General features: G+C 59.4%; 13 protein-coding genes across 13 annotated transcripts; 6 read left to right on the top strand and 7 right to left on the bottom strand.

Annotated features, from left to right (window-relative positions):
* Nucleotides 1-881: 881 nt before the first annotated feature.
* Nucleotides 882-2024, bottom strand: SPRG_04370 (hypothetical protein; the record flags this gene model as incomplete). Its single annotated transcript, XM_012343299.1, has 8 exons — nt 882-1041; nt 1086-1191; nt 1241-1420; nt 1466-1533; nt 1584-1664; nt 1709-1793; nt 1844-1969; nt 2020-2024. The coding sequence occupies 8 exons, from the start codon at nt 2022-2024 to the stop codon at nt 937-939; spliced, it is 756 nt and encodes a 251-aa protein (XP_012198689.1). The 3' UTR covers nt 882-936.
* A 1473-nt stretch (nt 2025-3497) lies between these two features.
* On the top strand, nt 3498-4320 carry SPRG_04371 (hypothetical protein; the record flags this gene model as incomplete). The annotated part of the gene is made up of 1 exon (XM_012343300.1): nt 3498-4320. One exon carries the CDS (start codon nt 3498-3500, stop codon nt 4281-4283), a length of 786 nt encoding a protein of 261 aa, XP_012198690.1. The 3' UTR covers nt 4284-4320.
* On the bottom strand, nt 4308-5901 carry SPRG_04372 (hypothetical protein). Its single transcript, XM_012343301.1, has 5 exons — nt 5859-5901; nt 5714-5815; nt 5015-5668; nt 4782-4970; nt 4308-4735 (listed from the first exon to the last, which is right to left on the bottom strand). The coding sequence occupies exons 3-5, from the start codon at nt 5657-5659 to the stop codon at nt 4385-4387; spliced, it is 1185 nt and encodes a 394-aa protein (XP_012198691.1). The 5' UTR covers nt 5660-5668; nt 5714-5815; nt 5859-5901; the 3' UTR covers nt 4308-4384.
* Nucleotides 5902-7199: 1298 nt separating this feature from the next.
* On the top strand, nt 7200-10182 carry SPRG_04373 (hypothetical protein; the record flags this gene model as incomplete). Its single annotated transcript, XM_012343302.1, has 16 exons — nt 7200-7374; nt 7425-7568; nt 7616-7788; nt 7835-7997; nt 8047-8180; nt 8224-8339; nt 8381-8508; nt 8557-8634; nt 8681-8766; nt 8807-8941; nt 8983-9256; nt 9302-9480; nt 9524-9695; nt 9741-9875; nt 9924-10023; nt 10071-10182. Exons 1-16 carry the CDS (start codon nt 7230-7232, stop codon nt 10180-10182), a joined length of 2274 nt encoding a protein of 757 aa, XP_012198692.1. The 5' UTR covers nt 7200-7229.
* A 103-nt stretch (nt 10183-10285) lies between these two features.
* Nucleotides 10286-11098, top strand: SPRG_04374 (hypothetical protein). The gene is made up of 2 exons (XM_012343303.1): nt 10286-10686; nt 10730-11098. Exons 1-2 carry the CDS (start codon nt 10322-10324, stop codon nt 11049-11051), a joined length of 687 nt encoding a protein of 228 aa, XP_012198693.1. The 5' UTR covers nt 10286-10321; the 3' UTR covers nt 11052-11098.
* Nucleotides 11099-11109: 11 nt separating this feature from the next.
* On the bottom strand, nt 11110-12678 carry SPRG_04375 (hypothetical protein; the record flags this gene model as incomplete). The annotated part of the gene is made up of 1 exon (XM_012343304.1): nt 11110-12678. The coding sequence occupies one exon, from the start codon at nt 12676-12678 to the stop codon at nt 11110-11112; it is 1569 nt and encodes a 522-aa protein (XP_012198694.1).
* A 411-nt stretch (nt 12679-13089) lies between these two features.
* Nucleotides 13090-14769, bottom strand: SPRG_04376 (hypothetical protein; the record flags this gene model as incomplete). Its single annotated transcript, XM_012343305.1, has 1 exon — nt 13090-14769. The coding sequence occupies one exon, from the start codon at nt 14767-14769 to the stop codon at nt 13195-13197; it is 1575 nt and encodes a 524-aa protein (XP_012198695.1). The 3' UTR covers nt 13090-13194.
* A 784-nt stretch (nt 14770-15553) lies between these two features.
* SPRG_04377 (hypothetical protein) lies at nt 15554-17070 on the bottom strand (the record flags this gene model as incomplete). Its single annotated transcript, XM_012343306.1, has 1 exon — nt 15554-17070. Exon 1 carries the CDS (start codon nt 17051-17053, stop codon nt 15554-15556), a length of 1500 nt encoding a protein of 499 aa, XP_012198696.1. The 5' UTR covers nt 17054-17070.
* Nucleotides 17071-17483: 413 nt separating this feature from the next.
* On the bottom strand, nt 17484-19058 carry SPRG_04378 (hypothetical protein; the record flags this gene model as incomplete). Its single annotated transcript, XM_012343307.1, has 1 exon — nt 17484-19058. One exon carries the CDS (start codon nt 19056-19058, stop codon nt 17484-17486), a length of 1575 nt encoding a protein of 524 aa, XP_012198697.1.
* Nucleotides 19059-19555: 497 nt separating this feature from the next.
* SPRG_04379 (hypothetical protein) lies at nt 19556-21145 on the bottom strand (the record flags this gene model as incomplete). The annotated part of the gene is made up of 1 exon (XM_012343308.1): nt 19556-21145. One exon carries the CDS (start codon nt 21143-21145, stop codon nt 19631-19633), a length of 1515 nt encoding a protein of 504 aa, XP_012198698.1. The 3' UTR covers nt 19556-19630.
* A 1631-nt stretch (nt 21146-22776) lies between these two features.
* On the top strand, nt 22777-24246 carry SPRG_04380 (hypothetical protein; the record flags this gene model as incomplete). Its single annotated transcript, XM_012343309.1, has 2 exons — nt 22777-23028; nt 23079-24246. The coding sequence occupies 2 exons, from the start codon at nt 22777-22779 to the stop codon at nt 24198-24200; spliced, it is 1374 nt and encodes a 457-aa protein (XP_012198699.1). The 3' UTR covers nt 24201-24246.
* Nucleotides 24247-24564: 318 nt separating this feature from the next.
* On the top strand, nt 24565-26121 carry SPRG_04381 (hypothetical protein; the record flags this gene model as incomplete). Its single annotated transcript, XM_012343310.1, has 4 exons — nt 24565-24874; nt 24917-25213; nt 25259-25508; nt 25559-26121. Exons 1-4 carry the CDS (start codon nt 24614-24616, stop codon nt 26119-26121), a joined length of 1371 nt encoding a protein of 456 aa, XP_012198700.1. The 5' UTR covers nt 24565-24613.
* Nucleotides 26122-26356: 235 nt separating this feature from the next.
* Nucleotides 26357-27735, top strand: SPRG_04382 (hypothetical protein; the record flags this gene model as incomplete). The annotated part of the gene is made up of 7 exons (XM_012343311.1): nt 26357-26506; nt 26566-26812; nt 26855-27105; nt 27158-27190; nt 27238-27369; nt 27417-27547; nt 27600-27735. 7 exons carry the CDS (start codon nt 26357-26359, stop codon nt 27733-27735), a joined length of 1080 nt encoding a protein of 359 aa, XP_012198701.1.
* Nucleotides 27736-27807: the final 72 nt, after the last annotated feature.

Genomic DNA, 27807 nt, shown 5'->3' on the forward strand with positions numbered 1-27807 from the left:
CGCTCTCCGGACTACCTCTACTCGACGTCCAAGACAGCCTCCAACATGCACCAAGCCGCGTTCCGCTACCTCTGGCCCGTGCTCCGCACCTGCGTCTGGTTCAACGTCTGGCGAGTCCAGAACGACCGCGTCTTCCGCGCCGACCTACCGCTGCCAAGTCCATGGACGATTGCCGTCAAGGCGGCACGTGTCGCTCAACTGCACGTGCACCACAGCCTCGTACAAGAGCCCGAGCAGCCTGCTCTTCGTCGTCTTCTCCAGCTCCTCGCCCAACACGAGTGGCCGCGACGTCACCTCGTCCCGCGGATCGCGCTCCTGCCTCCGCCTGCCCAAATCAAGTCCCTCAACCGAGTACACACAACGAAGAAAGTTCGACAATTTTATTTAGCATAGTTTTATCTATTGTAATAGACGACCCACTTCAACAACAACAACTACTACTACTACTACTAGAGAGGGCCTTGGTCAACGAGACGTGATTGTCAAAACGAATTGTGCGACAGCGTGCACTTGTGTAAAGTGTAGTGCCACCATAATTGGTGGAATTCGGTTTAACCACATTCCTGGAAGATAAAGGTATAGGATTATCCTCGAAGGGTTGATTTACTGTACATCGTTGTACAGTAAACCAACCCTTTTTGTGTCTTTAGACCGGCGGCGGATAATCCGCCTTTAGGTCTGGGAAGGCTCATGTGTGACGACGAATCACCCTTATTCGCTGCTTCGACCACGGATCGATCACCTTACGGTATGCTATTAGGGGTAGCCAGGGGCTGGTACCACGCCACTGCCGTTGCACGAAGTGTACATCTCTCGTTTTACTATACGGTAGCTATCACCGGTACCTTTTGAGGTCGATGCTCTCTCTGTAGTCAGATTGTGCTAGACGATTATATATAGTAGTAGTTAGTTGTTCTCGGTTTTCAATCGACCGGCTCACTCACTTGACTTGCGGCTGCCCCCAAAGGTCACAATGCGGAGAGTCATCTTGGCCATGTAGTCGATTTGCTTGTGCATGTTGCCCACGAGCCGCTCCATCGACTACGCAGCCACCTTAGCCGAAGTGGCTTTGAGGTACGAGGTACCTGGACGTAGCGCTCGCCAAAACCATCGGCCGTGCGGTGGCCATATTTCCACATCGCCATCGCCGTGAACGAGCAGGCAGCTTGAAGCTTGTTGAAGATGCTGGGTCTAGTCACAAACATCAGATCTGGTATCTAGAATGTACGGCCATGTATACCCTGGTACAATTGGGGTCGACAAGGCGGCGTGGGTGCGCGACACGGCAGGCGCAGCGTCGGGCACAGGAGCATCGTCCCGTGTGACTTTTAGCCGGCTGTACCCGAGGCAAATGGGCAGCACCATGTTGTTTCCACTCAGCGTCTTCTTCGAGTAGAGCGTGACACCAACAAAGGTGAACCTACATGCCCCGCATGAGGTGGATGATTGACAAATGCGCTCGCACCGGAACGAGCCCGTGGCTGGAACATAGATGAGGTCGCGGAACGACTTGTTGTACGGCGGATGGGGTTGCTATTATGCACGAGATGAGCGGTTCTGGTGCCACAGTCACCTGCTGCTACCTCGGCGAGACCAGCGACGAAGGCCTTCACATGCTGGTCGACAACCAGGCGCTTCTGGCGGCCGTCGTCCTTCCCGCCCACCTTCGCCAGCATGAGCCCAATCTGCTGCATTGGCCATTAGCTACCTCGGTGAACTCTCCTTCAATGCGGGCAGACTTGGTGCGTAGGACGCCAATGCACTTTGGGTCTTCCTTGGCGTCGCGCATGGCACTAGCAGTCGCTTCGCATGAGGCGTGGAGCGGGGTGATGATGGCATGTACCTTGTGTAGATGGTGAAGCCGAGGCAGACATCGCAGTCGACGACCTTGGCCGGCGCCTTGGTCTGGACCGCGGTCGTCGAGGGCGGCGACGAGCTCATGGCGGCGCCGCAGGCAAGTTGGAAATACCTCTGTTCAATGCGTGAATTCTAGTATAGTATTATTTTGTAATACAATACCGCATTTTTATGCAGAATACAAACGTCCCATCTGATTCACTTGTATTTTGTATATATCTCCCTCAGGATGGTATAAAAGCGACAGGCGGAGTGCCCATTATTTTGATGTGTTTTGAATATTATTATTGTCGCCTTCGTCTCCGTTCTTTTTTTGCGAGGCCGCCAAGCATTTCTGCCAATCGGCTGCACGCAGGCAAAATAGTACTATTGGATTGGTTGAAATATGAGCCCATGGAAGCCACGAAGTGCGCGCACTTCAAGCTCATCATGTAATGTCGAGCTCCAACTCATCGATCTGTGCAGATGATCCGCGCGGATATGCAGGAGCTATGACCCAGCGTAGTCCAGGTAGCTGCACGAGGACAGCAACGCCATCCAGCTATAAACCACCTACAGTCTGTACAGTGTATTACGTATACAATGTAAGTCGTGGACTCAGCAAGGTGGCCTGGCGATACTCTATGGCTCGTTGTCAGCCTGTTGAGCAACCAGTAAAGCAACCCGGGTTGCGCTCGTGTCTCTTGACACTTGCTCCTTTCAAATCCAGCTCCGGTACCGTGCATGTACCCTCGAAGCTGAGAATGGATCCTCCCACGCTCATCGATCGGTGTGGCCATGCTCGATGAAGACGGTTCTACTGCTAGACCACCAAGACTCGTGTGTGGAAACAAATCCAAGTCGATTTATAGCCCTCGTCCGATTAGAGACACCTCCTACCAACTGAGCAATCGCCAAACTGGTTCTGTGAGCCTGTCAGCCCAAGCGTGACGAGAGATTTGGTTCGAGGTGTCCAAAGGTTGGACAATCCCAGCCGGTGTATCATTGGTGTGTGATACAAGGTGGGTACCGCTGTGGACCGCTCGTTTCGCCCTCGCCCAGCGCGGCGTTGGATCGTGGTCGCGGCGCGGCTTGTCGCGGCGACGCCATGCACGCAATGCCTTGTGTGCGCACGTAAATCGAGGTTGATAAACTTCGTTCCAGTACCAGGTAGCCGCGCGTCGACAGCTTCGAACTTCGCGCCAACGGCTGTTTTGGGCTGCGCAGCGCCCGCGCCTCGGTCGCAGCGGATCTGGTAAAGACACGATGGTCGCAATGCTACTGGCAGCTGAACGCTACAAAGCCCACGATGGCTGCGGCGCATTCACTTGAATGGACAATTCAAGTCCAATATAATTCGTCGGCTGTGACAGCGGCTCCTGGCCACACACGTCAGCCGCGTCGCCAGCCAAGCTGCATTAAATGCCAGCACGACGTTTCACACCCTCACACAAACTCTGTGGGTTCTTAAACCGAGGGAAAGACACGAACAGAACGAACGCCTTGCACCCAAGACAAGCCGCCGCGTGGTCGATCGAACCAGGGACGGTACTATATTTCCTGTGCCTCGAGGAATAAAATACGCGCCAATAATAAGCGAGCCCGCTACCGATTAGACACGGTGGCAATGAAACAACGAGTGGGCCATTTTGGACTCCTTGATGAGCGCGCCGCCGCCCGATGCCCGCAGGCGTCCGCCGCGCCCGCCGCCACCGACCGAGGACGAGCACCTGCTCTATGTCCGGCACCGACGGAAGATGAACAAGCGCAAGCTGCGGGCCGAACAGAAGCGCCGGACCGAGTCCCTCGAAGACGATGTCGCCGCTTTGACGATTGACACGAACCAGCTGCAGCACCACTTGTACGACATGACAAGCGCGTTGCCTGCGGCGCCCGCGTCGTCGATGGCCATGGAGAGTCTCCTGCGCCACTACTTTGAGCTCTTTGCAAGCGGCTGGGATCCGTCGCGACACGAACAACTGGACGTCGAGCTCCGAACGCTTCTGCGACCCGACGTCGTCTTTATGGGCGATACCGAGAGTGGCATCGAAAAGGTCATGGAGCAGTGGCGACGATGCTGCACGTGCTTTGGTGCCTTTCACATGAGCCTGCGGGACCTTGTGCCCATCGACCACCGTTTCATGCGCGCGCACATTCTCGTGGCCCTTGAGATCTCGGACTATACGCTGCAGGCGCTCTACCCGCACGTCTACTCGCACCCGTCGCTGCCGTCGCGACTCCTCGGCTCGCGCCTGCACGTGCCGGTCGAGCTCCACATTGCGATGGATATGCACTTCAAGGTCTCTCGCCTCGACGTGGCGGTCGACTACGTCACGGCCTTCTGCGCCCACGTGGAAGACCTCGACGACGTCGCCGAGGTGCTCGCAAGCACGCTGCCATCGGGCGAGCTCATGGTCACTGCCCGACCGCCGCCGCCGCAGTACTGATCGTGATACAGCACCCACTAACATGGCAACTTGTCACGCTTATTCGTTACAGTGACCGCATTTCATTGGGCGCTGCATCCTCAAATTCGCTCAGCCAGTACCTAGCCTTCGGCCGCAAAGCCGCCAGTCGCGTGGAGGAGCCGGGCGCAGCGCGCGTCGAGGACGTCGTCGGGCAAGTCGGCGGCGCCGTCGTCGCCACTCGGTGTCGCCCACGCCATCACGTCCATGTCCATCTCGGTCTCCTTGGTGAGAGCGCAGCGCACAGAGAGACGCAGGTTCGGGCCAAAGAGGTCGACGCGTAGCTTTGTGTCCTTGTGCCAGCCGATGTAGTGGTCGAGGGCAATCATGCCCACGGGCTCACCATTGGGCAGAACAGCATCGCACGGATGCAGCCGGCCGTCCAGCACGTAGGTGGTCCACGCCGTTGGAAGCCACTCGGCGTACGATCGCATCTACAGCGCCATATTAGTATGCTCCACCAGGCATAACGAGGAGCACATGAAGCGTTGGCTGCACGAGGCTGAGCGAAAAGCCCGACAGCATGGAAATGGATCGCAGCACTGTCATCAGCGAGAGCGTTGGCAGCGCGGCCACGTGACGGAGCTCGAGACGCGCCGGATCGAGGGTCCAGGACGCCGTGAATGCACCTTGGTGGGGCAGGCTCGGTGGGTCGACATAGTCGGTCGGCTAGCACAACGATATGGATAGCCATTGGAATAACATCCGCGTACGTGGAGCGTAGGTAGGAGGCGAAGGAACTGGTCCAGTGGCACAGGCTCCGAGAGCGGCGTGTCGAGCTTGGCGCAGAAACCGGCGAGCGTCAAGCCCGGCTTGGCCAGGAGGGCGTCCATGGCTCTCGCCGTGTTTTCGACCCAGCAGTTGTAGAGCTCGGGCGTCGCTCCGAGCCGCCACGGGCCGTCACGCTGGAAGATGAGCTTGTGCATGAACGGGAGGTGGCGAACAATGTCGTAGAGGAGGTTGACGCCCACTTCTACCCGCGCCTTGGCGGTCGGCGCCGTCGCAGCCGGCGCATACGCGCTCCAGAGCGCGGCAAAAACGCTGGCGTCGCCCGTGATCGCGCGCTTGCGTTTCGACGCGGCGCGAGGAGGCTTGTAGATGAGCTCGTGGAGCTGCTTTTGGATTTGCGGCTGCACGAAGACGAGTTGCGGGAGCGCCATCGTCGAGAGAAAGTCGTAGAGCGTCTGGAGCTGCATGGCCTTGACGCGAATGCTGGACTCGGGGGCGAAGAGCTTGGAGAACGTTACGAGCACGTCGGGGCCGAGCGGCTCGGCCTTGCGCCGCGACGACTCGATCGTGAACGCCGGTGTCGAGGCTACTTGCAGTACGCGGCAGAGATTGACGTCCTCGCGAGTCATCACGTACGCCTACACGAAAGGTTCGCATCGTCTTCCTCGTGAGATGCGGGTGACCCGAAGACAGTGCTTGGTTTCGCGTACGGCTTGGCCACGTCCGCTCTTCCACGGGTAGTGCCAGCCGGCTTGGTTGCCCTCGTTCAAGTGAAACACTTGCACCTGCACTTTTGTTAAAGCAAACCAGCAGGCGAAGGTTTCGTACGCTGGACGGTTTGTCGGTCGCATCGTCGGCCCGCCCCTTGATCCACACGCGCAATGGGTCCTGGCGACTGCGAACTTGGGCGTCCAGCTCGTCGACGCGCAAATGTCGCCCGAGACTGAGTGCCGAGGGGTCGTCGGCCAGCTCAAACTGCGCGAACACAGCCAAGTGCGACGATCGCATGGGCGATGCCAGCTCAACTTTGACGCTCAGCGCCTTTGTGACGTGGCACTCGTGCGGGAAATCCCTAGAAGCGACAAGAGTCTAGTGACGACGGCCACGTCGCGTCGCGTACTGTATTCTCTACGTAGACAGGGTCGCGATGAGTCTACGTTGTAGTCGACCCGAGTACCTTGACGCCGCCGTTCTCGTTGCCGCTGCAGAGAGATAGCGTGAGCTGCGTGCGCAGGGTGGGCGGTCGTACCGTGCATAAGTCGGCACGAAGAGCGTCGTGTGCGAACAGTCGACGAAGAAGCTGACACTTGCCATCGCCGACGCAGATGCCGTAGTGGTCTACTGCTCGGCGCTCGGCGGCCTAGTTTGATTGGTTCCTTTTCGTTTCAAGGGCCCCTCCCCCCGATTTTGTGTCACCCAAGTACGGGCCATTGGCCGTATTTTGGGCGCGCCCCCCAACCACGTCGAACCCACGCACGCGGCCGCGAGACTCACCACGCCCAACAGACACTCGGAGTGGCACCAGATGGATGAGTCTCTCTGCCTGCACCAGAAAGCGTCCCATGCGTTGTATGGGCCTCCAGTATAGATACACTCGCAGCACGAGATACATGCCAGACATTCAGACGACGACCGGGCCGGCAATGCATTGGCGTGAGTGCGATGACGACACCTCTACGCAAGTCGCGAGTAATCACCAGACCCGAGATAGTAGCGCAACACGCTTGTAGCAGTTTGGTGACAAAACGGTCAAGCAAACTTCCAGACGACCAATGAAGCCGACTCGTCCTGACGTAGCGCAGCTAGCCACGTGGTCAGAATCGAAGCCTGCGCTACACCTATGGTGACCATCCGTTTGGTGGTGTCAGATGCGCCCACCACGATTCGTTCGCGTGCATGTAAACCGGGGGAGAGATTCGCCCGATGAAAGCTAGAACGCTGGGTAATCGCCACGTAACACTGCGCAAAGCTGCACGTTGCGTTGCAGACCTCGACCGGCGTCAGTGACCAACCGGTCACGTATCACTACTTACTGTTCATGCTGCGTCGACAACTTGAGATGTTTCCCGACCGGAGCTACGCCACGAACAACGACTGCCAGCATACGATTTGAAACACTGGATGCATACACACTGGATAAAACACTGGAATGGACGTTTCGGAAAGGCCCAAGTCGTCGAATTGTGACCGGAGCTTGGTATGGAGAAAGACGAAGACACGGCCGCCGCCCTGCCGCCGCCCGTGGCCATGACGAGCAGCGGGCGGAAGGGACAGCTCTTCAAAGCCAACTCGCGCAAACTCCAGAGCTGCACTGGGCTACCGTCGGACGAGCCGCTGCTCGCAGGTCGCTCCCGACCACCCACCACGATGTTCTGTCAACAGTGGACGACGTAGGCGAGGTGCTGCGCAAGGTGGACCGCGGCGGCAAGGTGGCGTCGCGCAAATACTACATCTCGGAGGACCTCTTTAGCCTCAAGTGGGAGTCCAAGGGGTCCCTGGCCAAGCTCACGGACGCCCTCTTCCGGAGTTCGTGCACGAGTACGCTCTCTCGTGCATGTAGCACGGATGCATCGCGCTTTGACTAGTCGACATGCCCACGATCCAGCGCATCCAGCCCGGCGTCACGACCGCTCGTCTCCACAAGATGGACGCCAAGCAGGCGCTGCCGCGTGACCTCTGCTTCTCGATCGTGCTCGCGTCGGGCAAGTGCATCGACATTCTGTGCACAGACGCTGGCCAGTTTAGCCGCTGGTTCCACGTACGACGACTCAATAAAACGTCCAAGGGTCATGATGGTGCTGTAGGGACTGCGGTCGCTCGTCGAGCGCCAGCGACTCGCGCGGGCGCAGGACCCGGAGCGGGCCTTTTTGTACCAGCAATGGATCCACGCCGACGTCAACCGCGACGGTATGCTCAGCCGCGCCGAAGTGCTCAAGGTCACGCACCGTCTCAATCACGCCAGCGCCGGTACGACGACAAGTAGCGTCGAAGGGCCACTTCTTAACGCTGCTTGTAGCCAAGCAGACGATGCTCGCGTCGTTTGCGACGGCCGACGCCGACGCCGACGGCGAACTCGACTTTGACGAGTACTGCTCGTTCATGACCACCGTGCGGCACCGGAGCGAGATTGACAGCCTTCGCGACCTCTACGTACGCCTTCTGCGCACTCGTCACGGCATCCAGACGCGCGTAGGCACTCGAGGGGTGGACCGAGGAGGTCTGGAAGACGTTTTTGACGGACCAAGGCCACGGCACCGCGACGATTCCACTGCTTGTAGCCAAGTACGCAGCTCTGAACACCTACGAAGGGTACGTGTGGTTTCATGCGACTACGTGCGACACAAGAGCAGGCTGCGCCGGTACCTCTCCAGTCCGGGCAACGCATGGTCCAAGCCCGAGATGATGGAGCTGCACCAAGACATGACACAGCCTCTTGCGCACTACTGGATCGCATCGTCGCACAACACGTACCTCGAGGGTACGACTGTCGCAAGCTCGTCGCTTCTTGAGACGCATGGTGTTGCAGGGGACCAGCTCCAGAGCTCGTCGTCTGTGCACATGTACATCTCTGCCCTTCTGCAGAGCTGCCGTTGCGTAGAGATTGGTGCGACGCCGCAAATGGCCGTCACGACTAAGAGCGCTTGTTCTAGACAGCTGGGATGGCGACGACGGCGAGCCCATCGTATACCACGGCCACACGCTCACGACCAAAATCAAGTTTCTCGATGTCATCGAGGTACACGGGACTCGGTGCATTCTGTTGACGACTGTAGTAGGCCATCCACGCCCACGCCTTTGAGACGTCGCCATTTCCCGTCATCTTGTCGCTCGAGAATCACTGTGGAGAGCCTCAGCAAATCAAGATGGCAGCCATCATGGTCGGCGTCTTCGGCGACGCTCTCTACTCGATCGTACGCTGTCTTCTTCTGCGGATCAGTGACTTTACAGCAAGGAGCAGGCGCCGGCCGAAGACGTTTTACCGTCGCCCTACGCGCTACGCCGCAAGATCCTGCTCAAGGGCAAAGGAAGAGTGGCCAAGGCGGACGCAGACGCCGTGTCCGACTCGGACTCGGACGATGCCGCCGACAAATCCAAACAACCGCCGCCGAAAAAGTCGAGCGTCGCCGCGGAGCTCGACGCGCTCCTCTTCTTCAAGGGCACGCACTTCCACTCGTTTGGCGAGTGCAGCGGCTGGCGCGCCCACCAAATGTCGTCCTTCAGCGAAGGTATCATCATCCCGAGGCCATCAAATCGCTAACGTGTGCGAGTAGGCAAAGTGAAAAACCTATCGGCCACGAACGACACCAAGCTCCAGTTTACGCAGCTGAACGCACGTCACGTCTCGCGCATGTACCCCTCGGGCGTCCGCATCGACTCGTCCAACTACAACCCGATGCTCGGGTGGAGTGCAGGCATGCAGCTCGTTGCGCTCAACTACCAGACCGCCGATGTCGACTCGACGGAGCGCGTTCGAGGCTCATGTCAAACTGTAGCTGCCCATGTTCATGAACCACGGCCTCTTTTCGCAGAACGGCAAGGCTGGGTACGTCCTCAAGCCCGACTCGATGCGGCAGCGCGTGGGGTCGTTCAACCGAGACGTCCTCGCCATCACTGTCCGCGTCCTCAGCGGCCAGCATTTGCCCAAACCGGCGGGCGCGAAGACAGGTCGTTCGATCACGGTCAACGAGCGAAATCTCGTACTCTGTGTAGGCGAGATCATTGACCCGTACGTGGTGGTCGACGTGGTGAGCGAGACGAGCTCGTTACGCAAGACGACGTCCGCGATCGACAACAACGGGTTGAACCCGGTCTGGAACGCCACCATGACCTTTGAGGTATTACGGAGCTGGCGGCGTCTTTCCGTAAAGTAGCTCGCGCAGGTCGGGCTCGAAGCCGCGCTGCACCTCGTGGTGCTGACGGTCATGGAGAAGGACCTCGACTTCGACGACATGATTGGCTTTGCGGCGCTTCCGCTCTCGTCGATCCGAGAAGGGTGCGCCATGACTATTACTGCATATCGATAGATAGAGACTCGAATAGGTACCGCAACGTGCCGCTCTACGCTGCCAACGGTATGCGCACGGGGCCGTACGAGTTTGCGACGCTCTTCTGCCACTTTTCGCTCCTTCGACCCGCCGTCGAGTCGTCGTAGATTCCTGTATCAAACACTGTCTTTGACTGGCAGTGGTGGCCTGAAAATAGGCTCCTAGACAGTAAGGCAACATCCTAATTTTAGGTCGTCCGGTTTTCACGCGGCAGATGCCGAAAACAAGCTTGCGGTGATTGACGCAATGGACTTGGACCGCGATGAGATGCTCGACGACATGTCCTTGTCCTCGGACGACGAGATGTTCGAAGACATGATCAACGAGATGACGGCGCCGACGCCCGCGCCCCGTGCTGTGGCGACCGTGCGCCCGGCAGCTCCGGCGCGCACGCAGATGGCTCCGATCGCGCCGCGTGGCGCCGCCCCAATGCCAGACCTGAGCAAGATGATGGCGCAGATGATGCCAATGATGTCGCAAATGTTTGGCGGCAACGCGGGCATGCAGCCGAACCGCCGCGTGATGCGCGCGATGGAAGACGTCGTCGCGGACCACGTGCCGGCGGACGAGGTGGCGTCGTGGGTCGAGACGATCCAGCGCGACGAGGCGCGGTACGCAAGCGACTTTGATCTGTCAAGCTCATCGCCGTCGTAGGCAGCAAGCAGCCCGAACGGCCAAGCCCCGCACGAACCTCAGTCGCTCGTACCGCACAAAGGACACGAAGCTGCCGAGCGATCATCTCCAAGCCGCGACGCTCATGCAGGAGCTGCTTCTCGACGCTGTGCGCTCGGCCAAGGTCACGCCGTCGGCGACGTGGGAGAAGAACCAGCTGCGCGTGCACACGGAGCTTCGCGAGCGAGGCATCGACGCCATTTACGCCAAGGAATTGCAGGCGTCGCTGCGGCGCCACGTCCAGGGCGACGCGGACGCGGACCCGGCGCGGTTCCCGGTCATGCATGCGACGCTGCTCACGTAACTGGGTGCGCGGAATGCACAATCTGTCAAAAACCGTCTTGTTGCTTGTGTTTATCTGTCTACGGCTGCCGCGCCGAGTAGCGGGTGGTGCGCAGGGGGACGTACGCCTGGCGCCGACGGCGCACGCACGCTGCCGTGCCGAGCAGTGCCACAGCGCTGACGACGGCGAGCACGAGCCATCGCCACGACGTCGACGTCGACGGTTGGTCGAGCACAACCTGCAGACCCGAGAGCTCTTCGAGGTCGTCCCGCGGATACGAGAACGTTCTGCAAGCGTCGTCGCCGAAGAGGAAGCACTCAAAGAGGTAGAGCGCGTGGAGCGGTCGCGTCGCGAGCGCGTGGAGCGGTCGCGTCGCGGGGACCATGTGCCCCGCGCCTTTCACCGTCGAGAAGGTCAAGTTGGTATACCGCTCGGTGTAGCCGGCGAGCTGCTGGTCCGGGCCAAACCACGCGTGCCACTCGGCTTCGATCGGCAGCTCGAGGGCTGCGAGCCAGCGCTGCGTGCCCATAAAGTTGACGACGGCGTCCGTGTCGCCGCTGTACACGAGCGCCTTCAAGCCGGCCGAGAGGATCTGCTTGTACGCCGGGAGCGCCGACAGCGTCCGGTCGTACGCGGCGTTGACGTCCACGTTGCAGTTGGCCCACTCGAGAGCATGCGTCGACGTGGCGTGGATCGCGGCCTGCACCGACGCCTGGTTGAGGTACGCGGTCATGAACTTGGCCGTACACGGACCGACGACGCCGCGGTGCAGCGGCCGGACTTGCTTGGGCGCGAGAAGGCGCGCCTGCGTGAGGAGGCACACGTCGCCGTAGATATCGTACGGGTCCATTGCAGCTTCGTCGGCGCCGAGAAAGCCGTCGACGAGTGCCAACGCGCAGCGGTCCGTGCACCCAGTGCCCGCAAGGCACGTGGCAAGGAGCGACGGCGGGCAATGGGTCTGGATCGCCTTGTACGTCTCGAGCGCGATCATGCCGTGGCTGTAGAGGTAGTCAAAGGTGGCGCCGCCGTCGATGCGGGCGTCCGTAAACGGGTTGCCGACGCCAAAGCCACGCAAGGTGACCCCGGCTAGCGGCGCGGACAGCAGCTTTTGCACGAGGAGAGGGATGTATATCCCGGCATAGCTTTCGCCAAAGATGAACAGATCCCGGTGCATGTACGCAGGGTACGCAGAGTAAAACTCGCGCAAGAACTCGTGGGCGCGGTTTGTCGTCGCCGTATCGTTGTAGTCGTCGTCGTCCTCGAGCACGGGTGTGCTGAAGCCGACGCCGGACGGCGACTCCAAGAAGAGGACATTGACCTTGCGGTTCCACGCATACGGGTTGCGGGTCAGCGTGAGGTCGCTATTCACGACGAACGGGCCGAGCTCCGTGAAGAAGCCGTTGAGCGACGAGCAGCCGGGGCCGCCGTTGAGCCAAAGCACGAGCGGCGCCGTCGACGCGTTGGCTTCGGCGGCCTCGACGAGCCAGTAGAACATCTTCTGGTCGTTCGACGGCAGCGAGATGTGGCCCGCGTACTGGTCAAAGCTGATGTCGTCAACGTAGCCGGGCAGCGACGCGATCTTGTGCGTGGGCTTGGTGGCGGCGACTGCCACGGCGAGCATCGCCGCCAAGGCCAAGACAAGACCCATGGCGATGAAAAGCAAAAGTGAAGACAGGGCTGGCACCCAGTTGGCGTGAGTAACACTGGAGTTGCCATTGGACCGACGACTGCCCGTCCACGGGTGACGTGACGCAGCTCTCGACGTGCTTGTCGAGACGTGGCTGTCATGGAATCTTTCGCAGATGTACCCACATCTTGGACCTTAGATTGACGTGGCGTGGGTGGCAAGCAGTCACGACGCTGCTTGGGCGCGTGTGGACGCTATTCCGCCCTTGGGGTGATCGTGATAGGGTCTCGATTCAGCAATGCTCTTCCATGCAGACGTCGAGATGGGCAACGTCCACGACAGTTGCACCATCACTGGCCCCAGCTTCGAATCCCGCCAAAATTTGAAACTTAAAAGGAAAGGCTCGCCGGCATGTGCGGTCATATTTCTGGTGCCATTTGAACTGAGTGACATTTTTCAGAGTTTTAGACAAAAGCAAGCGAGACACTAACGTTTTACAAGCGCGTCCAAAGGGGAGGAAATGGGTGGCAATCTGCTTCAAGCAGTGAGGTGCGTGTACTCGGCGCGACGGGCTGTGCGCTTGTAGGCGTACAAGGTAATTCCGCCCACAACGAGAAGGCCACCAACAATTCCGCCAATCCACAAGATGGCGGGGGATGACGTGGCACTCGTGGACGCGCTGCTCGTCGTCGTAACGTCGTCTTGCTTGGTGACGGCGGCGCCTGTCAGCAGTTCAAAGTCGTCCACAGGGTACGAGAATGCCTTGCAGACGTCGTTGCCAAAGAGGAAGCACTCGAACATGTAGAGGCCGTGGAGAGGCCGCATCGCCGGCACCATGTGGCCCGCGCCCTTGATCGTCGTAAACGTAAGGTTGGTGTAGCCCTCCGTGTAGCCCGCGAGCTGCTTGTCCGGGCCGAACCACGCCTTCCACTTGCTCTCGACGGACAAGTTGAGGCCATCGTTGGCGAGCCAGCGCTGCGTGCCCATAAAGTTGACGACCGTGTCAGCGTCGCCGCTGTAGATGAGGACCTTGAGACCCGACTGGAGGATCGTGGGGTACTTTGGCAGCGAGGACGGACTACTGTGGTAGGCCATTGACACGTCGCCGCTGCAGTCCGTCCACTCGACAACGTCATCAGACGCGTGGATCGCGACTTGCACCGCGGCTTGGCGCAAGTACGATGCCGTGTACTGTGCTTGACACGGCCCGATGACGCCGCGGTGCATCGGACGCAGCGACGGCGACGGCAGCAACGACGCTTGGCTGCTCGAGAGCTGGCACACGTCGCCGTAGATATAGTACGGGTCCATCGCAAACGAGTCGGACTCGAGGTAGCCTTCGACAAGCGGCTGCGCGCACGCATTTGTGCACGTCGTCTTGTTGCCAGTGATGCATCCGATGATGCCCTCTTTGCCACAGTGTTTTTGGATCGAGGCGTGCGTCTCGTACGAGATGAGCGCGTGGCTGTACATGTACTCGAAAAATGCGGGCGCTTCAACGGCGACGTCCGTGTACGCGTTGCCGATTGCGACGCCCTTGAAGGTCATCGACGGCAAGGGCGACATCACGAGCTTGGCGGCCAAGTACGGAATGTAAATGCCCGCGTAGCTCTCGCCCGTGATATAAAAGTCCCGGCCGTGGTACGAGGGGTACGCCGCGAAGAACTGCTCGAGGAACTCGTACGTGCGGTTGGCAGTAAAGTCGTCATTGTAGTCGGTTGCGTTGAGCAGTGGTGTGCTAAAGCCGACGCCTGCCGGCGACTCGAGGAAGACCATGTTGGCCTTGCGGTTCCACGCATACGGGTTGCGCTGCACGCTCAAGTCGCTGTTGACGACGAACGGGCCGAGCTCCGTGAAGAAGCCGCCGAGCGACGAGCAGCCAGGGCCGCCGTTGAGCCAGAGCACGAGCGGCGCCGTCGATGGACTTTCTTCCGACTCGACGAGCCAGTAGAACATCTTCTGGCCGTTCGACGGCAGCGAGAGGTGGCCCGCGTACTGGTCAAAGCTGATGTCGTCAGCGTAGCCGGGCAGAGACGCGATCTTGTGCTCGGGGACGACGGCGTCGACGGCGACAAAGGCGGCCGCCGCAACGAGTGCACTCACAATGTGCATGGCTCGCAGACAAAGGCAAAGTGAGAAATTACGTCCGGTACCGGTTTTGGCGCGTCGTGACCTGCATTGTGCGTAGAGTGATGGGCTTTGGCTTTTTGATTGACGTTTAGTTTATGGTTGGGATGCAGTGAACATTTTGTTGTCGTCCGACGGATGCCCATGCTACCAGAGAAATGATTTCCTTGGTGCTACGGACCAGGCTACCACGGCACACACAGCCGTATCAACAAGATCAGTGGGAACTCCGACAGCTACATCGGAGAATGGCATGAGCAAACACAGCCGCAAACTACGAAGCTCGTCAGTGGTCGATAAATTAGTACGATAGTTGTGACTTAGTACCAGACACTCGGCTTTCGCTTCCCGATCTGGGTATGCGAACGACTGCAAGAGACCTTGTGCATGGAGCGAGCAGAATGCTGTATGCGTGGGATGATAAGTTCCTTGGCAGAGCGACGGCGTGCATCCTCATCTTGTTACTTCTCCTACGGCGAGTTCAAAGATGACGCTGAGGGTCACTATGCGCGTTCACACTATTCTGTGTGTCCCGCAGTATATCCCACAGAGTAGTTGTCGCGTTTCTTCTGGCAGACTCGCAAGCCTTGGATGCCTCCGGTCCTGGCGCAATACCTGCCTCATGGCGCGCCCAGATTCCATGTCCTCCGACATGAAGTCTGATAATTCCAAGCTGGTACCATGTTCATGCCGTAACAATGGTGAAGCTAACAAAATCACGATGCAGTTGCTTTGTTGAATTATATCGTGTTAATCGCACGTCAAAGCTCTACGTATAAATGCGCGTGTACTGGGCCTTGCGACTGCGCACACCGCGAAGCACAGTGCCAAAGACGAGCACGGCGATCGCAACCACAGCCAAGAAGACACCGACATCGCGCGACGTGTGCGCTTGCCAGAGCGAGAGACCGTCCGTCGACGTCACAGCGCCCGTCAAGTATTCGAGGTCGTCCACAGGGTACGTGAACGACTTGCAGACGTCGTCGCCAAAGATAAAACACTCGAACATGTAGAGCGCGTGGAGAGGCCGCGTCGCCGGCACCATGTGGCCCGCGCCCTTGATCGTCGTAAACGTAAGGTTGGTGTAGCCCTCCGTGTAGCCCGCGAGCTGCTTGTCCGGGCCGAACCACGCCTTCCACTTGCTCTCGACGGACAAGTTTAGGCCATCGTTGGCGAGCCAGCGCTGCGTGCCCATAAAGTTGACGTTTGAGTCCGCGTCGCCGCTGTACACAAGCACCTTCAGGCCGGCCTGGAGGATCATGGGGTACTTGGCGAGCGCCGAGGACGACCGTGTGTAGGCGTCACTGACAGCGTCGTTGCAGCTTGCCCACGGCACAACAGTATCAGACGCCGGGAGGTGCAGCGCGGCGTGCACGGTAGCCTGGTGCAAGTAGGCGTCGGTGTACAGGTCGGCGCAGGGACCGTAGACGCCGCGGTGCATCGGGCGAATGTCATTGCGCGGGCGCAACGCAGCGACCTGGTCCATGTTGCTGAAGAGGCATACGTCGCCGTAGATGTAATACTCGTTCATGGCCGTCATGTTGACACGGTCAAGGACAGAGCTCATCGTGGTCTTGCACTTGGCGGGGCAGTCATCGGTCACTTGGCACTCGGCGATGCCAGAACCCGGGCACGCCGTGTTGATGGCCGAGTAGTCGGAGAGTGAAAGAAGCGCGTGCGTGTAGAGGTAGTCAATGTACGAGTTGCCGTCGATGGTTTCGTCCGTGTAGCCGTTGCCGAGCGCAAAGCCCTTGAAGGCCACGGAGGCCAGCGGCGTCGAGACGAGCTTGCTGGCAAGCCACGGAAGGTACATGCCGGCGTAGCTCTCGCCCGTAATGTAAAAGTCCCGGTTGGTGAACTTGGAGTACTTGGCAAAGAGTTGCTGCAGGAACTCGTACGTGCGCGCCGTTGTCACGTCGTCGTTGTAGTCAGTCGTGTTGAGAATGGGTTGGCTAAAGCCGACGCCTGCCGGCGACTCGAGGAAGACCATGTTGACCTTGCGGTTCCACGCATACGGGTTGCGCTTCAGCGAGAGGTCGCTATTCACAACGAACGGACCGAGCTCCGTGAAGAAGCCGATGAGGGACGAGCAGCCGGGACCGCCGTTGAGCCAGAGCACGAGCGGTGCCGTCGACGGGCTCTCCTCGGCCTCGACGAGCCAATAGAACATGCGCTGGCCGTTCGATGGCAGTGTGAGCTGGCCCGCGTACTGGTCAAAGGGGACGGACGCGTTCAGCCCCGGCAGCGACGTGATCTTGTGGTCGGTCATGGCAAAAATGAAAGTGACGCCAGACACCAGCTGGCGCGCAAGTGCAAAGTCACCATGCACACCCATCACCTGCGCGAGTCAACTTGTGGGTACATCGTAGAGTGGCCATTCGGCACGCTTCGTGTGCGGCGCTGCTCGGGTGTCGCCTCTTTAGCGGGCGAGGCGACGCGCAGGTGTTTGAAAGTGGTCGTGGATCGGGACAACTCGAAGTCTGTATCCCTTCTGCGCCACGTGCAAAAGTTGTGGTCGTGTTGATTTTGATTGGACAGATCGTGGGTCCATGCAGCGACAGCGCGTGGGATCGCGACAAGATCATGTTGCTGACTGCTTCCCAGCAGAGTTTTGCACTGTCTAGCCGAGCTCAAGTCGTTTCTTGCAGAGGACCTGTGTTCACTTATTTTGCCTCTTACATCATGGTCCTACCGCTGCACTACGGCGCGGCATCGCTACCATACTGCGTCGGCTGGCCGGTCGCCTTAAGCTCGACATATGCCGACTTTTTGCGCAGAGTGCGCCGGTGCCACGCCACCGCGCCAACAGCGAGTGCCACGATGCCGGCGGCACCGAGGAGAAGCCACAAGGAGCCACTTGCTTGGTCAAAGAAATCGGACACCGCGCCCGTCAAGTACTCGAGCTCGTCCGTGGGGTACGTGAACGTCTTGCAGACGTCGTCACCGTAGAGGAAGCACTCGAACAAGTAGAGACCGTGGAGTGGCCGCACGGCCGGCACCATGTGGCCCGCGCCCTTGATCGTCGTGAACGTCATGTTGGTGTAGCCTTCCGTGTAGCCCGCGAGCTGCTTGTCCGGGCCAAACCATGCCTTCCACTTGGCTTCGACCGACAAGTTGAGGCCGCCGTTCGTGAGCCAGCGCTGGGTGCCGATAAAGTTGACGACGGAGTCTGCATCGCCGCTGTAAATAAGGGCCTTCAAGCCCGCGCGAAGGATCGTCGGGTACTTGGGCAAGGCAGAGAACGTGCGCGTGTACGCAGAGCTCACGCGATTGTTGCACTGCGTCCACGCGCTGACGTTGGCGCTCGAAGCGTGGATCGCGGTCTGTACGGACGCCTGGCTCAAGTACGCCGCCGCGAACGAGGCTTGGCAAGGGCCAATGACGCCCCGGTGCATCGGGCGGACGTAGCGATACTGCAGTGCTGAGAGCTGGTCGTTGCGGAGAAGGCACTTGTCGCCGTTGAGGTAATAGGGATCGAGAAATGACGTGTTGGCTTCGGCGTTGGCCACGTCGATAGCGCGGCCGCAGGCGTCGTCGCACTTGTCGTAGTACAAGCACTGCGCGAGCACCGTGTGCTTGCACGCGTTCTGCAAGGTCGAGTAGCTCTCGATCGAGATGAGGCCGTGTGTGTAGTCGTAGTCCATTTGCGCATTCGAGTCGATGACTTCGTCCGTGAAGGGATTCCCAAGCGCAAAGCCCTGGAGCGTGATATACGGCAGCGGCGCCTTGACGAGCTCGTGGACCAAAAACGGAATGTACACACCAGCGTAGCTCTCGCCCGTGATGTAAAAGTCCCGGCCGTGGTATGATGGGTACGCCGCGAAGAACTGCTCGAGGAACTCGTACGTGCGCGCCGTCGTAAAGTCATCCGTGTAGTTGCTTGCGTTGAGCAGCGGTGTGCTAAAGCCGACGCCGGCCGGCGACTCGAGGAAGACCATGTTGGCCTTGCGGTTCCACGCATACGGGTTGCGCTGCACGCTCAAGTCGCTGTTGACGACGAACGGGCCGAGCTCCGTGAAGAAGCCGCCGAGCGACGAGCAGCCAGGCCCGCCGTTGAGCCAGAGCACGAGCGGCGCCGTCGACGGACTTTCTTCCGACTCGACGAGCCAGTAGAACATCTTCTGGCCGTTCGACGGCAGCGAGAGGTGGCCCGCGTACTGGTCAAAGCTGATGTCGTCAGCGTAGCCGGGCAGAGACGCGATCTTGTGCTCGGGGACGACGGCGTCGACGGCGACAAAGGCGGCCGCCGCAACGAGCGCACTCACAATGTGCATGGTTCGCAGACAAAGGCAAAGTGAGCAGCGCGCGCGTGATGGGGAAGATCTTTTCGTTTTCATTGGCGCACGCCAGCTTCAAGTTGCCAATCAGAAGATGTGCCAAAAAAGGGTGCGTGAGTCCGTGCCCCACAACGGAACCACCGACTCGGTGCTCGGTGCGGCGTCGCAGTCGACCGACGGTGCGAAGACCATTTGTTTGGTGCTCCACCGAAGCCGTTCGAATCAGTTCAAAATTTAGTCGCATCGCGGCTGAGTACTCAGACTGCGCGGTTGAAGCACGGTCATGAGCGGCCAAGGCCAGTCATCGCGTACCTACTGCACAGGTGGTTGCAGCGTGATCTGACGCTTCGCCCTATAGAACCAGCGGCGCATAAACTCCGTGATGTCTTCCGAGGGAACTGGGAGTTTACCAGGCCGATCGGTTTGTGTTGACAGAGTAGAAACTCTCTTTTTGTCACAAGGATTTTGATACGCCTCGGAAAGATCACTTGCACCCCGAGGCATACCGGTAGCTCCAAGGCATACATCGGTCGTCATGTTCAAAATTACCGACAAAACAATGTGGACGACTAGTTGGTGTAGCCGGTATGGACGACGGCCGTGAGCTCCGTGTACTTCTTCTTCTCGGTTGTCTGCTTCTTGGCGTACAGAATGCCCGCAACGAGCGCCGCAAACGCCGCCGCGAAAATGAGAAGCCATGGCCAGAACGTGCTACTGCCAAAGTCGACGTCCGTCTCGGCGCCCGTAATGTACTCGAGGTCGTCTTTGGGGTACGTGAACGTCTTGCAGACGTCGTTGCCAAAGAGGAAGCACTCGAACATGTAGAGCGCGTGAAGCGGACGCACCGAGGGCACCATGTGGCCCGCGCCCTTGATCGTCGTAAACGTGAGGTTGGTGTAGCCTTCCGTGTAGCCCGCGAGCTGCTTGTCCGGGCCGAACCACGCCTTCCACTTGCTCTCAACAGACAAGTTGAGGCCATCGGTCGTGAGCCAGCGCTGGGTGCCGAGAAAGTTGACGACCGTGTCGGCGTCGCCGCTGTAAATCAGGGCCTTCAAGCCTGCGCTGAGGATCGCCGGGTACTTGGGCAGCGAAGAGGCGCTGCTGCGGTACAGGTTGCTCACAGCGTCGTTGCAATCGGTCCAGTTGGCGTTGTTGGTCTCGACGTGCAGCGCCGACTGGACCTTGGGCTGGCGCAGGTAGTCTTGCGTAAAGACGTCGCGGCAAGGACCGTAGACACCGCGGTTCATGGGCCGAATGTTGTGCAGGGCGAGGGTCTGGCCCTCGCTGAGGAAACACACGTCGCCGTAAATGTAGTAGGCGTCCATCTTGTCGGTCTGGATGGCGTCGAGGGCGGCGTTGAGAGGCTTGCCGCACGCCGACGGGCACTTCTTGGCGTCTTCGTTCAGGCACGCGTTGGTGACGGTCGCGTTCGGGCAGCCCGCTTGAATCGCCTTGTAGTCCTCGATCGACATGAGCGCGTGGTGGTAGTAGTAGTCGATGACCGACGGGTTGTCGATCGCCGTGTCCGTGTACGCATTCCCAATCGCGAAGCCAGAGAAGGCGAGCGACGGAATCGGCTTGGTCACGAGCGCGTGCGCGAGCCAAGGCACGTACATGCCCGCGTAGCTCTCGCCCGTGATGTAGAAGTCCCGGCCGCGGTACGTCGGGTACAGGGCGAGGAACTGCTCGAGGAACTCGTAGATGCGCGCGGTGGTAAAATCGTCGTTGTAGTTGGCGCCGTCGAGGAGAGGCTGGCTAAAGCCGACGCCGGACGGCGACTCGAGGAAGACCATGTTGGCCTTGCGGTTCCACGCATACGGGTTGCGCTTCACGCTCAAGTCGCTGTTGACGACGAACGGGCCGAGCTCCGTGAAGAAGCCGCCGAGCGACGAGCAGCCAGGCCCGCCGTTGAGCCAGAGCACGAGCGGCGCCGTCGACGGACTTTCTTCCGACTCGACGAGCCAGTAGAACATCTTCTGGCCGTTCGACGGCAACGCGACGTTGCCCGCGTACTGGTCAAAGTTGATCGGCGCGTCATCGGCGTAGCCAGGTAGGGAGGACACCTTGTGCGTCTCAAAGGACATGGCTTGGCTTCGTTGTGGCAAGTTGGGAAATGAGCCAACGAACCCGTGATGGAGGCTGCCGTACAGTAGGCCGAGCTTCGATTTTGAGTGCCACTTGCAGCTATCACACGGTCCCACTGCGGTCGTGGACGGGGTGAGCGAGCTGAGAGGGATCGGTCACCCTCTACGACGGCTTTGCGTCCTGGAAAAGAGGAACGAGCGGGTACGAGCACCATCCTTTGGATCGCAGCCTCGTGACGGTGCCTGTCGACAGCTTCTACATTGGGAATGGCCTTGGGTCGGCTCTGTTTTGTTCTTCCGGGCCTTCCAGCAACTTCAAGTTGATGCGCGGATTGTTCCGAGCTTCGCTGGAGGTGGAGTGCCGAGGCCGACCGAGACCGGCATCGTGCACCTCTGACGCTTCTCCCCCGGAAGCCCTTGGCCGATTCAATTGGCTGTGGTTGGTTAGCGGGGTAGTAAGCAGCACCTCCCTGTGCTGAGCTTCTGCGCTGGTGAGAGGCTATTGGCGCAAACACAAAGAGGGATGTGCACTCCAGGGTCGTGACCGAGTTCACGGGCGTCTGAGTTGCAGCATTCTCTCTTCGTTCTTCTCGGCGCCCATCGCAACGACCGCGAAGGCGCCACAAACTCCCTTTTCACATGCAATCGTACCGGTATGTTTCGGGTGAAGTTCCCATCAAAGGGCTCCTTCCCATCACGGTCCACCTACCAACGCAGCTAAAACCGAGAGCATCTCCCGATTTTAGCTGTGCGATCACTTGAAGTGCAACGAAGAGCTTGCATTGGATCTGTCGTGCATGCCATGGTGTCCCGCCGCCGCTTCAGCGCCACGCACACCACCACCAAATTCCCCGGATTGTAGAATTGGATCACTGTGAATTTGATCGAGGTCTTGGCAACGGTGCGCTGGGAAGAGGATATTGCAAGCCTTGACACCGCTTTCTCAACTCTCGTCGGACAAGTTCACGATTCTGCCGTTGAACGAGATGGGTGTCTCGGCCTTGGGCCCTTTCGACAAGTCTCGACAGTTGCGGTCTCGACGCTGCGTATCTTTAAATGTCCATCCATCAAAATTGTGCTCGACACTCTAGTACCCGGTGCTGCCCAGTGGGTGCTGCCTGCCGACGTGGAGAGCCAATATGTGCAGCCGGTCGGGAATCGATTGCGCGCCGATCGCTTCGACGACACAGTGTGCAAATTGATTGGGTGACCCACTTGTCGACCACGAAAAGCTCCCAACAGTACATGGCACTCGTGCGTAACAGATTGCCGCGTCATTGACGTCGCCGCCCCGTCGCGCACTCCACGGGAGGCAAAGATACGCAGTGCAGCAGGACGTCGACGATGCCGGCGCCGTCGCCCATTGGCGCCAGGAGCATCGGGCTCTGGGCGCCACTCCATTCGCAGAGGATCCAGCAGGCGCGACTGCCAGCGCCTCTGCTGCGGGAGAGGCCAGCATCGTCCCATGCGGATGCTGGCCACCCAAGCCGCCCCGTGTCTTTACCTTCAAGCTTTTAGGCAAGATTGATGTCCCGCAACCGGAGGCGCGTAACCGGATACCGCTTCGGTGGCGGGGACGACGAAGATCGTCAGGCCGCATCACTTTTCTTCTTGAACTCGACACCGCAGTCATGACCTTGAACTTCAACGCCCCTGCTTTCACCTCCGCCAAGGTCTCGCAGGACGTTTCGGCGCCGATCATCGCCGCGTCGGCCTTTGCTGCCGGCGACGTCATCTTTGCCGAAGAGGCGCTCGTGTCGTCCTCGTTCGGCCTCATGGACGAAGAGGACCACGAAGACGACTGCGACGACGACAACTGCGGTGGCTGCCGTGAAGTCGACGAGGACGAGAAGGAAGAGCTCGACGATGAGGACGTCGCGGCGGTACAGTTATAAACTCGAAAGCAAATGAATCTCACGCTGGCGTATCTTAGGTCTCGCCTGCGGCCGCGGCGGCCTTTGACGAGCTCAACATTTACTGCGAGTCGACGGACGTGCTCGGCATGGTGGACGTGCGCAAGAACATGCTCAAGCTCTTCCGCCTCTACGAGAACGACGCGAACGCGCTCCAGACGATCTTTGGCTTCAAGGTCAGCGCTAAGGAAGCAGCCGATTACCTCGAGGCGGCTGTCGGCCTTCGCGCCGCGGTCCCCACGGTCATCCCCGCCGGCCTCACGGACGACCAGGTCGCGCACGTCATTGGTGTCCTCAACAAGTACTGCATCCCGCTTGACGACATCCGCGGCTCGGGCCTCTTCATGTACGTCGCCAAGCTCACGCACAGCTGCACGCCTAACTGCAACTTCACGGATTCGGGCAAGAACATCTGGGTCACGGCCATCAAGCCCATCGCTGCCGGCGAGACGCTGACCGTCGACCTGTACGATCTCACGTACCAGCCGCAGGCCGAACGCACCAAGTCGCTCCTCGAAGACGAGGCCACGTGCAACTGTGGCATCTGCGCCGGCACGCTTCCGGACAAGTGCCGCGCCTTCAAGTGCAAGGACGCTGCGTGCGCCGGCATTGTGCACCCAATCAAGAGCACGTTTGCTTGCACGGCGTGCGGCAAGACGTTTACCAACGAGCAAGTCGAGGAAGTTGAGACGCTCGAGGTTACGCTGCCCGAGGAGATCGATGCGACGTCCGTCGAGGAGCTCGATGCTGCCATCGCCGCGTCGCCCCTCCACAAGTACCACTACGTCTTCCACGCGGCGCTCACGGCCATGGTCGAGGAAGCTGTCGAAGACGAGAACCTCACGGAGGCGGATGCGATCGCGATTTACCGGCGCATTCTCGACTGCCTCGAGTACGTCATCGACGTCCCGCACGGCGAGAAGGTGTCTGTGTACAACTCGATCGCGCAGATGAACATTTCGACGGGCGATATCCCTGCGGCCACGGAGGCGTACACGGCCGCCTACAACATGGCCAAGACGTGCTACGGCGCTGACTACGAAGAGACGACAATGTTCAAGCAGCTCATGGAACACACGCCGACGACGCCGGAGGAGATGATGGCTGTGTACGGCTACGAGCTTGTTGACGAGACGGCGTAATTCGTGCTCCGAATCGCCTCAATCTAAGTTTTATTTTGGTTTGTCACATGTTTGTGATGGAAATCGATCACGCGCAATGTCATTGACACATTGCGGAGCATGCGCCTAGAGACTGCAGCTGAGAGATGCAGCGCGAGTTGATGTAGTACATCGCAGTTGTTGGTCATTGAGGAGAGGCTCCTGGCAACGCTGGGGCGTGAACCAGCGTCGCCCAAGCGTTCTTTGCCGACGACCGAATCCAACTCTCGATACGACTGGTGGTGATGACGGCAGCTGCGTCTTGACAGGTGGCGAACCAGGCCCTGGCCGCCACGTGGACGCGTGGTTGTCCATCTGCCGCGTAGAGAGGATGCGACACGGTATAGAGGTACCCATCGCACTTGCCCCATCGAGCCGACCACTTCTCGATTGCAATGGCCCTGTCCGTCGCCGCCCCGACCTTCCACGACGCCGCTGTGACGCACGACGCCTCGGCGCCTGTTGCTGCGACCACGGCCATTTCTGCGGGCGACGTCATCTTTTACGAAGTCGCGGTCGTCTCGTCGAGCGCGGGTGTCGAGGAGGACGAGCACGACATTGACTGCGATGACGAGGAGTGCGGCGGCTGCAAAGAGGTCGAGGACGACGACGAAGATGCCGAGGCGGAAGAGCTCGATGAGCTCGAAATCGACTTGGTGCGGTGCAGTGTGCAGCACGTCGCTGATGCCCTCGTGTAGGTGAGCCCCGCGGTGGTCGAGCACTTTGATGCGCTCATGGCGTTTTGCTCGTCGCACGAAGTGCTGCACATGGTGGACCTGAGTAAGAACCTGTTTAAGCTCTTCAAACTCGCGACGGACGACGCGTCCCTCTTAAACCGCCTTCGCATTCTCAAGGTGCAACCTGATGCCGAGTACCTGGACGCCGCCGTCTCGCTCCGCGCCGAGTTTCCCAGCGTCGTGCCCTCTTTTCTGACCGATGACGATGTCGCCCACATGATTGGCGTCCTGCACGGCCACAGCCACGAACTCGAAGATGTACTTATCTACTCTGCGGCTCAACAATGGCTCACAGTGCACTAGATCGCGGGCACGGGCTTGTTTCTGGACGTGGCGCGCCTCGAGCACCGCTGTATTCCCAACTGCAACCTCTCGACCGATGGCACGACGATCTGGGTGACTGCCATCAAGTCGATTGCGGCTGGCGAAGTCCTCACGCTTGACACATTCGACCTCTTCTTGAGCACGGCCGCGGAGCGCATCGGCGCCATGACCATGATGGGACTCACGTGTGCCTGCGAATGGTGCACGGGTGCCCTTCCCGATCAGTCGCGTACGTTATTGTTGTATGGTCGATTCAAGACCTTAGCGAATACTACGTAGGCGCGTACAAGTGCCACACGCCTGGCTGCCCCGGTATCGTGCACCCGACCAATGTTGTGTTTGCGTGTACTACCTGCAGCGCAACGATGTCCGAAGCCGAAGCTGCGATCGCGGACGATCTGCTCATGGACCAGCTTGACGCCGTTGAGTCTATCGCTGGTCTCCAAGACCTTGTTGCCAAGTCCCTCGTGCACAAGTACCACAGTGCAGTGTACCACGCGCTCGACCACCTCACCGGGGCCTGGCTCGTGTCGGAGGACGTGCCAGCCTCGGACATGGTCATCGCCTACAAGATGATGCTCGAGTCGGCCGACTACGCGGTGCCGTACCCGCACGACAACAAAGTCCAGCTCCTCGATCAATTGGCGCAGAGCTACGTTGGCTCCGGCGACGCCGCGGCGGCCAAAGAGACGTACCAACAAGCCTACGACCTCTCTTGCATCTGCAGCGGCCGCGAGAGCGAAGAAGCCGCGCTTCTCAAGACCCTCGTTGAGAACACCCCAACCAACCGCCACGAGCTTCTCGCGGCGTACGGCCTAGACGACGAATGCGACGAAGAGTAGGCACACCAAATTAAATCCATTTCATGTGTCCAAGGTCTCTCTCTATCGTGTGTTAATGTCGGTCATTTTACTAGCGCAGGCTTCCTGGCGCCTCCAAGTGGGATGGCGACAGGCTGCAGTCGTTCATGGGGCACTGAGTTCGAACACGTCAAAAAGATTGCAACTTCAACTTCCACCAAAACGTAAATCCGGTTAGCGATCACACGGTATCCGGCTCGCTACCAAGATTTGGCAAATGGCCGTGTACATTGTGGACGTGGGCGGCGCGTCGCTCAAGCATGGCCTGGCGACGAGCCCGACGTACACGACGACGCCCAACTACATGCGAATGAGCGCCAAGGCGAGCGCCGTCCAGATCCGCCGGCCCGTTGAGCGCGGCTACGTCGTCAACTGGACGCTCCAGGCAAAAGCTGCCACGGGCCTTCGCAACTCACGCGCACATAGGGCGATCTGCTGCAGGACCTCGTCCCGCCGGGCAAGGACCACACGCTGCTGCTGACGTCGCCTCTCTTTACGCCCGAGAAGCTCCTTGCGACGCAGGACGAGGTTGTCTTTGAAGAGTTCGAGTATAGCGCGTATGCGTCTGTTGTGCCCCAAGCCATGGCTGCGCATGGGCTCTCGCGGCAGCCGCCCGTCACGTGTATCGTCGATATGGGCTTTTCGTGCACGTACATCGTACCCGTCATCCAAGGTCCACGCGACGCATGCAGTGTGTGCTCATGCAAGCGACTAGGTCACGTCGTGCTGAGTGCAGTGCGGCGACTGAACGTCGGTGGAAAGCTCCTGACCAACTACCTGAAGGAGTGCGTGAGCTACCGGCAGTGGAACATGATGGATTCGTTCGAGATCATCGACGAGGTCAAGGAGGCGGTCTGCAGCTGTTCGCTGGACTTTACAGCCGACATGCACGCCTTTGCGTCGCGCGACGCACCCGTTGTGCAGTGGGCGCTGCCCGACTACGTCCACACGAAGCACGGCGCCATTGTTGTACGACTCGTATTCTGCTACAGTATGTCGCTGGTCTAAGTACTTGTAGACCCCCGACTCGATGCTGCACGACTCGACACAAGTAGACGCGATCTGTGGACGTGATTGGATGGATGAATTCGTTTGCAGGTGCTGCGGCTCGGTGTCGAGCAAATCACCGTGCCAGAGATCCTCTTCCATCCGTCGGACATTGGCGTGGACCAAGCCGGGCTCGCTTCTGGTATTGCAGATGCGATTCTGGCCTGCCCAGACTACGCCCATGTAATTTTTGATCACTCTCGATGAGATCACAACGTGACGTGACATAGGGGCTCCTCTTCTTGAACATTGTACTCACGGGTGGAACCTCAAAGCTGCCGCGACTTCGCGAGCGATTGGAGGCGGACCTTCGACCCCTTGTACCCTCCGAGTACGCGCTCGGGATTTCCAGCACGATAGAGTACGCCGCATCATTGTACGGTCGACAGATTAGGCTCAAGTGTGTGTTCTAGTCCAATTGGCGCCGTGTGGGAAGGCTGCCAGGTCCTGGCAACGGACCACGACGCGCTGTCTGCAACCACCGTCACACGCGCCGAGTACCTCGAGCACGGCAGTGCTGTGTGTCGGGACCGCTTTCGTCAGTACTAGCCACCCTTGGTTTCACACAAACAAGAAGCTTGGATTCGATGATGGCAATTAAGAGGAGACCCATGTGCACAG

The sequence above is a fragment of the Saprolegnia parasitica genome, assembly GCF_000151545.1.
Source record: "Saprolegnia parasitica CBS 223.65 unplaced genomic scaffold supercont2.13, whole genome shotgun sequence".
Taxonomy (NCBI): Eukaryota; Oomycota; class Saprolegniomycetes; order Saprolegniales; family Saprolegniaceae; genus Saprolegnia; species Saprolegnia parasitica.

Bases quoted from the DNA above. Each gene is read 5' to 3' on its own strand.
- SPRG_04372 (XM_012343301.1), bottom strand. From the start codon at position 5,659: ATGACTCGCGAGGACGTCAATCTCTGCCGCGTACTGCAAGTAGCCTCG. The intron at 4,971-5,014 runs GTACGCGGATGT...TCGTTGTGCTAG, and splicing joins GCCTCCTACCTACGCTCCAC to CCGACCGACTATGTCGACCC. The intron at 4,736-4,781 runs GTGCTCCTCGTT...ATGGCGCTGTAG, and splicing joins TCGTGCAGCCAACGCTTCAT to ATGCGATCGTACGCCGAGTG.
- SPRG_04374 (XM_012343303.1), top strand. From the start codon at position 10,322: ATGGACTTGGACCGCGATGAGATGCTCGACGACATGTCCTTGTCCTCG. The intron at 10,687-10,729 runs GTACGCAAGCGA...TCGCCGTCGTAG, and splicing joins ATCCAGCGCGACGAGGCGCG to GCAGCAAGCAGCCCGAACGG.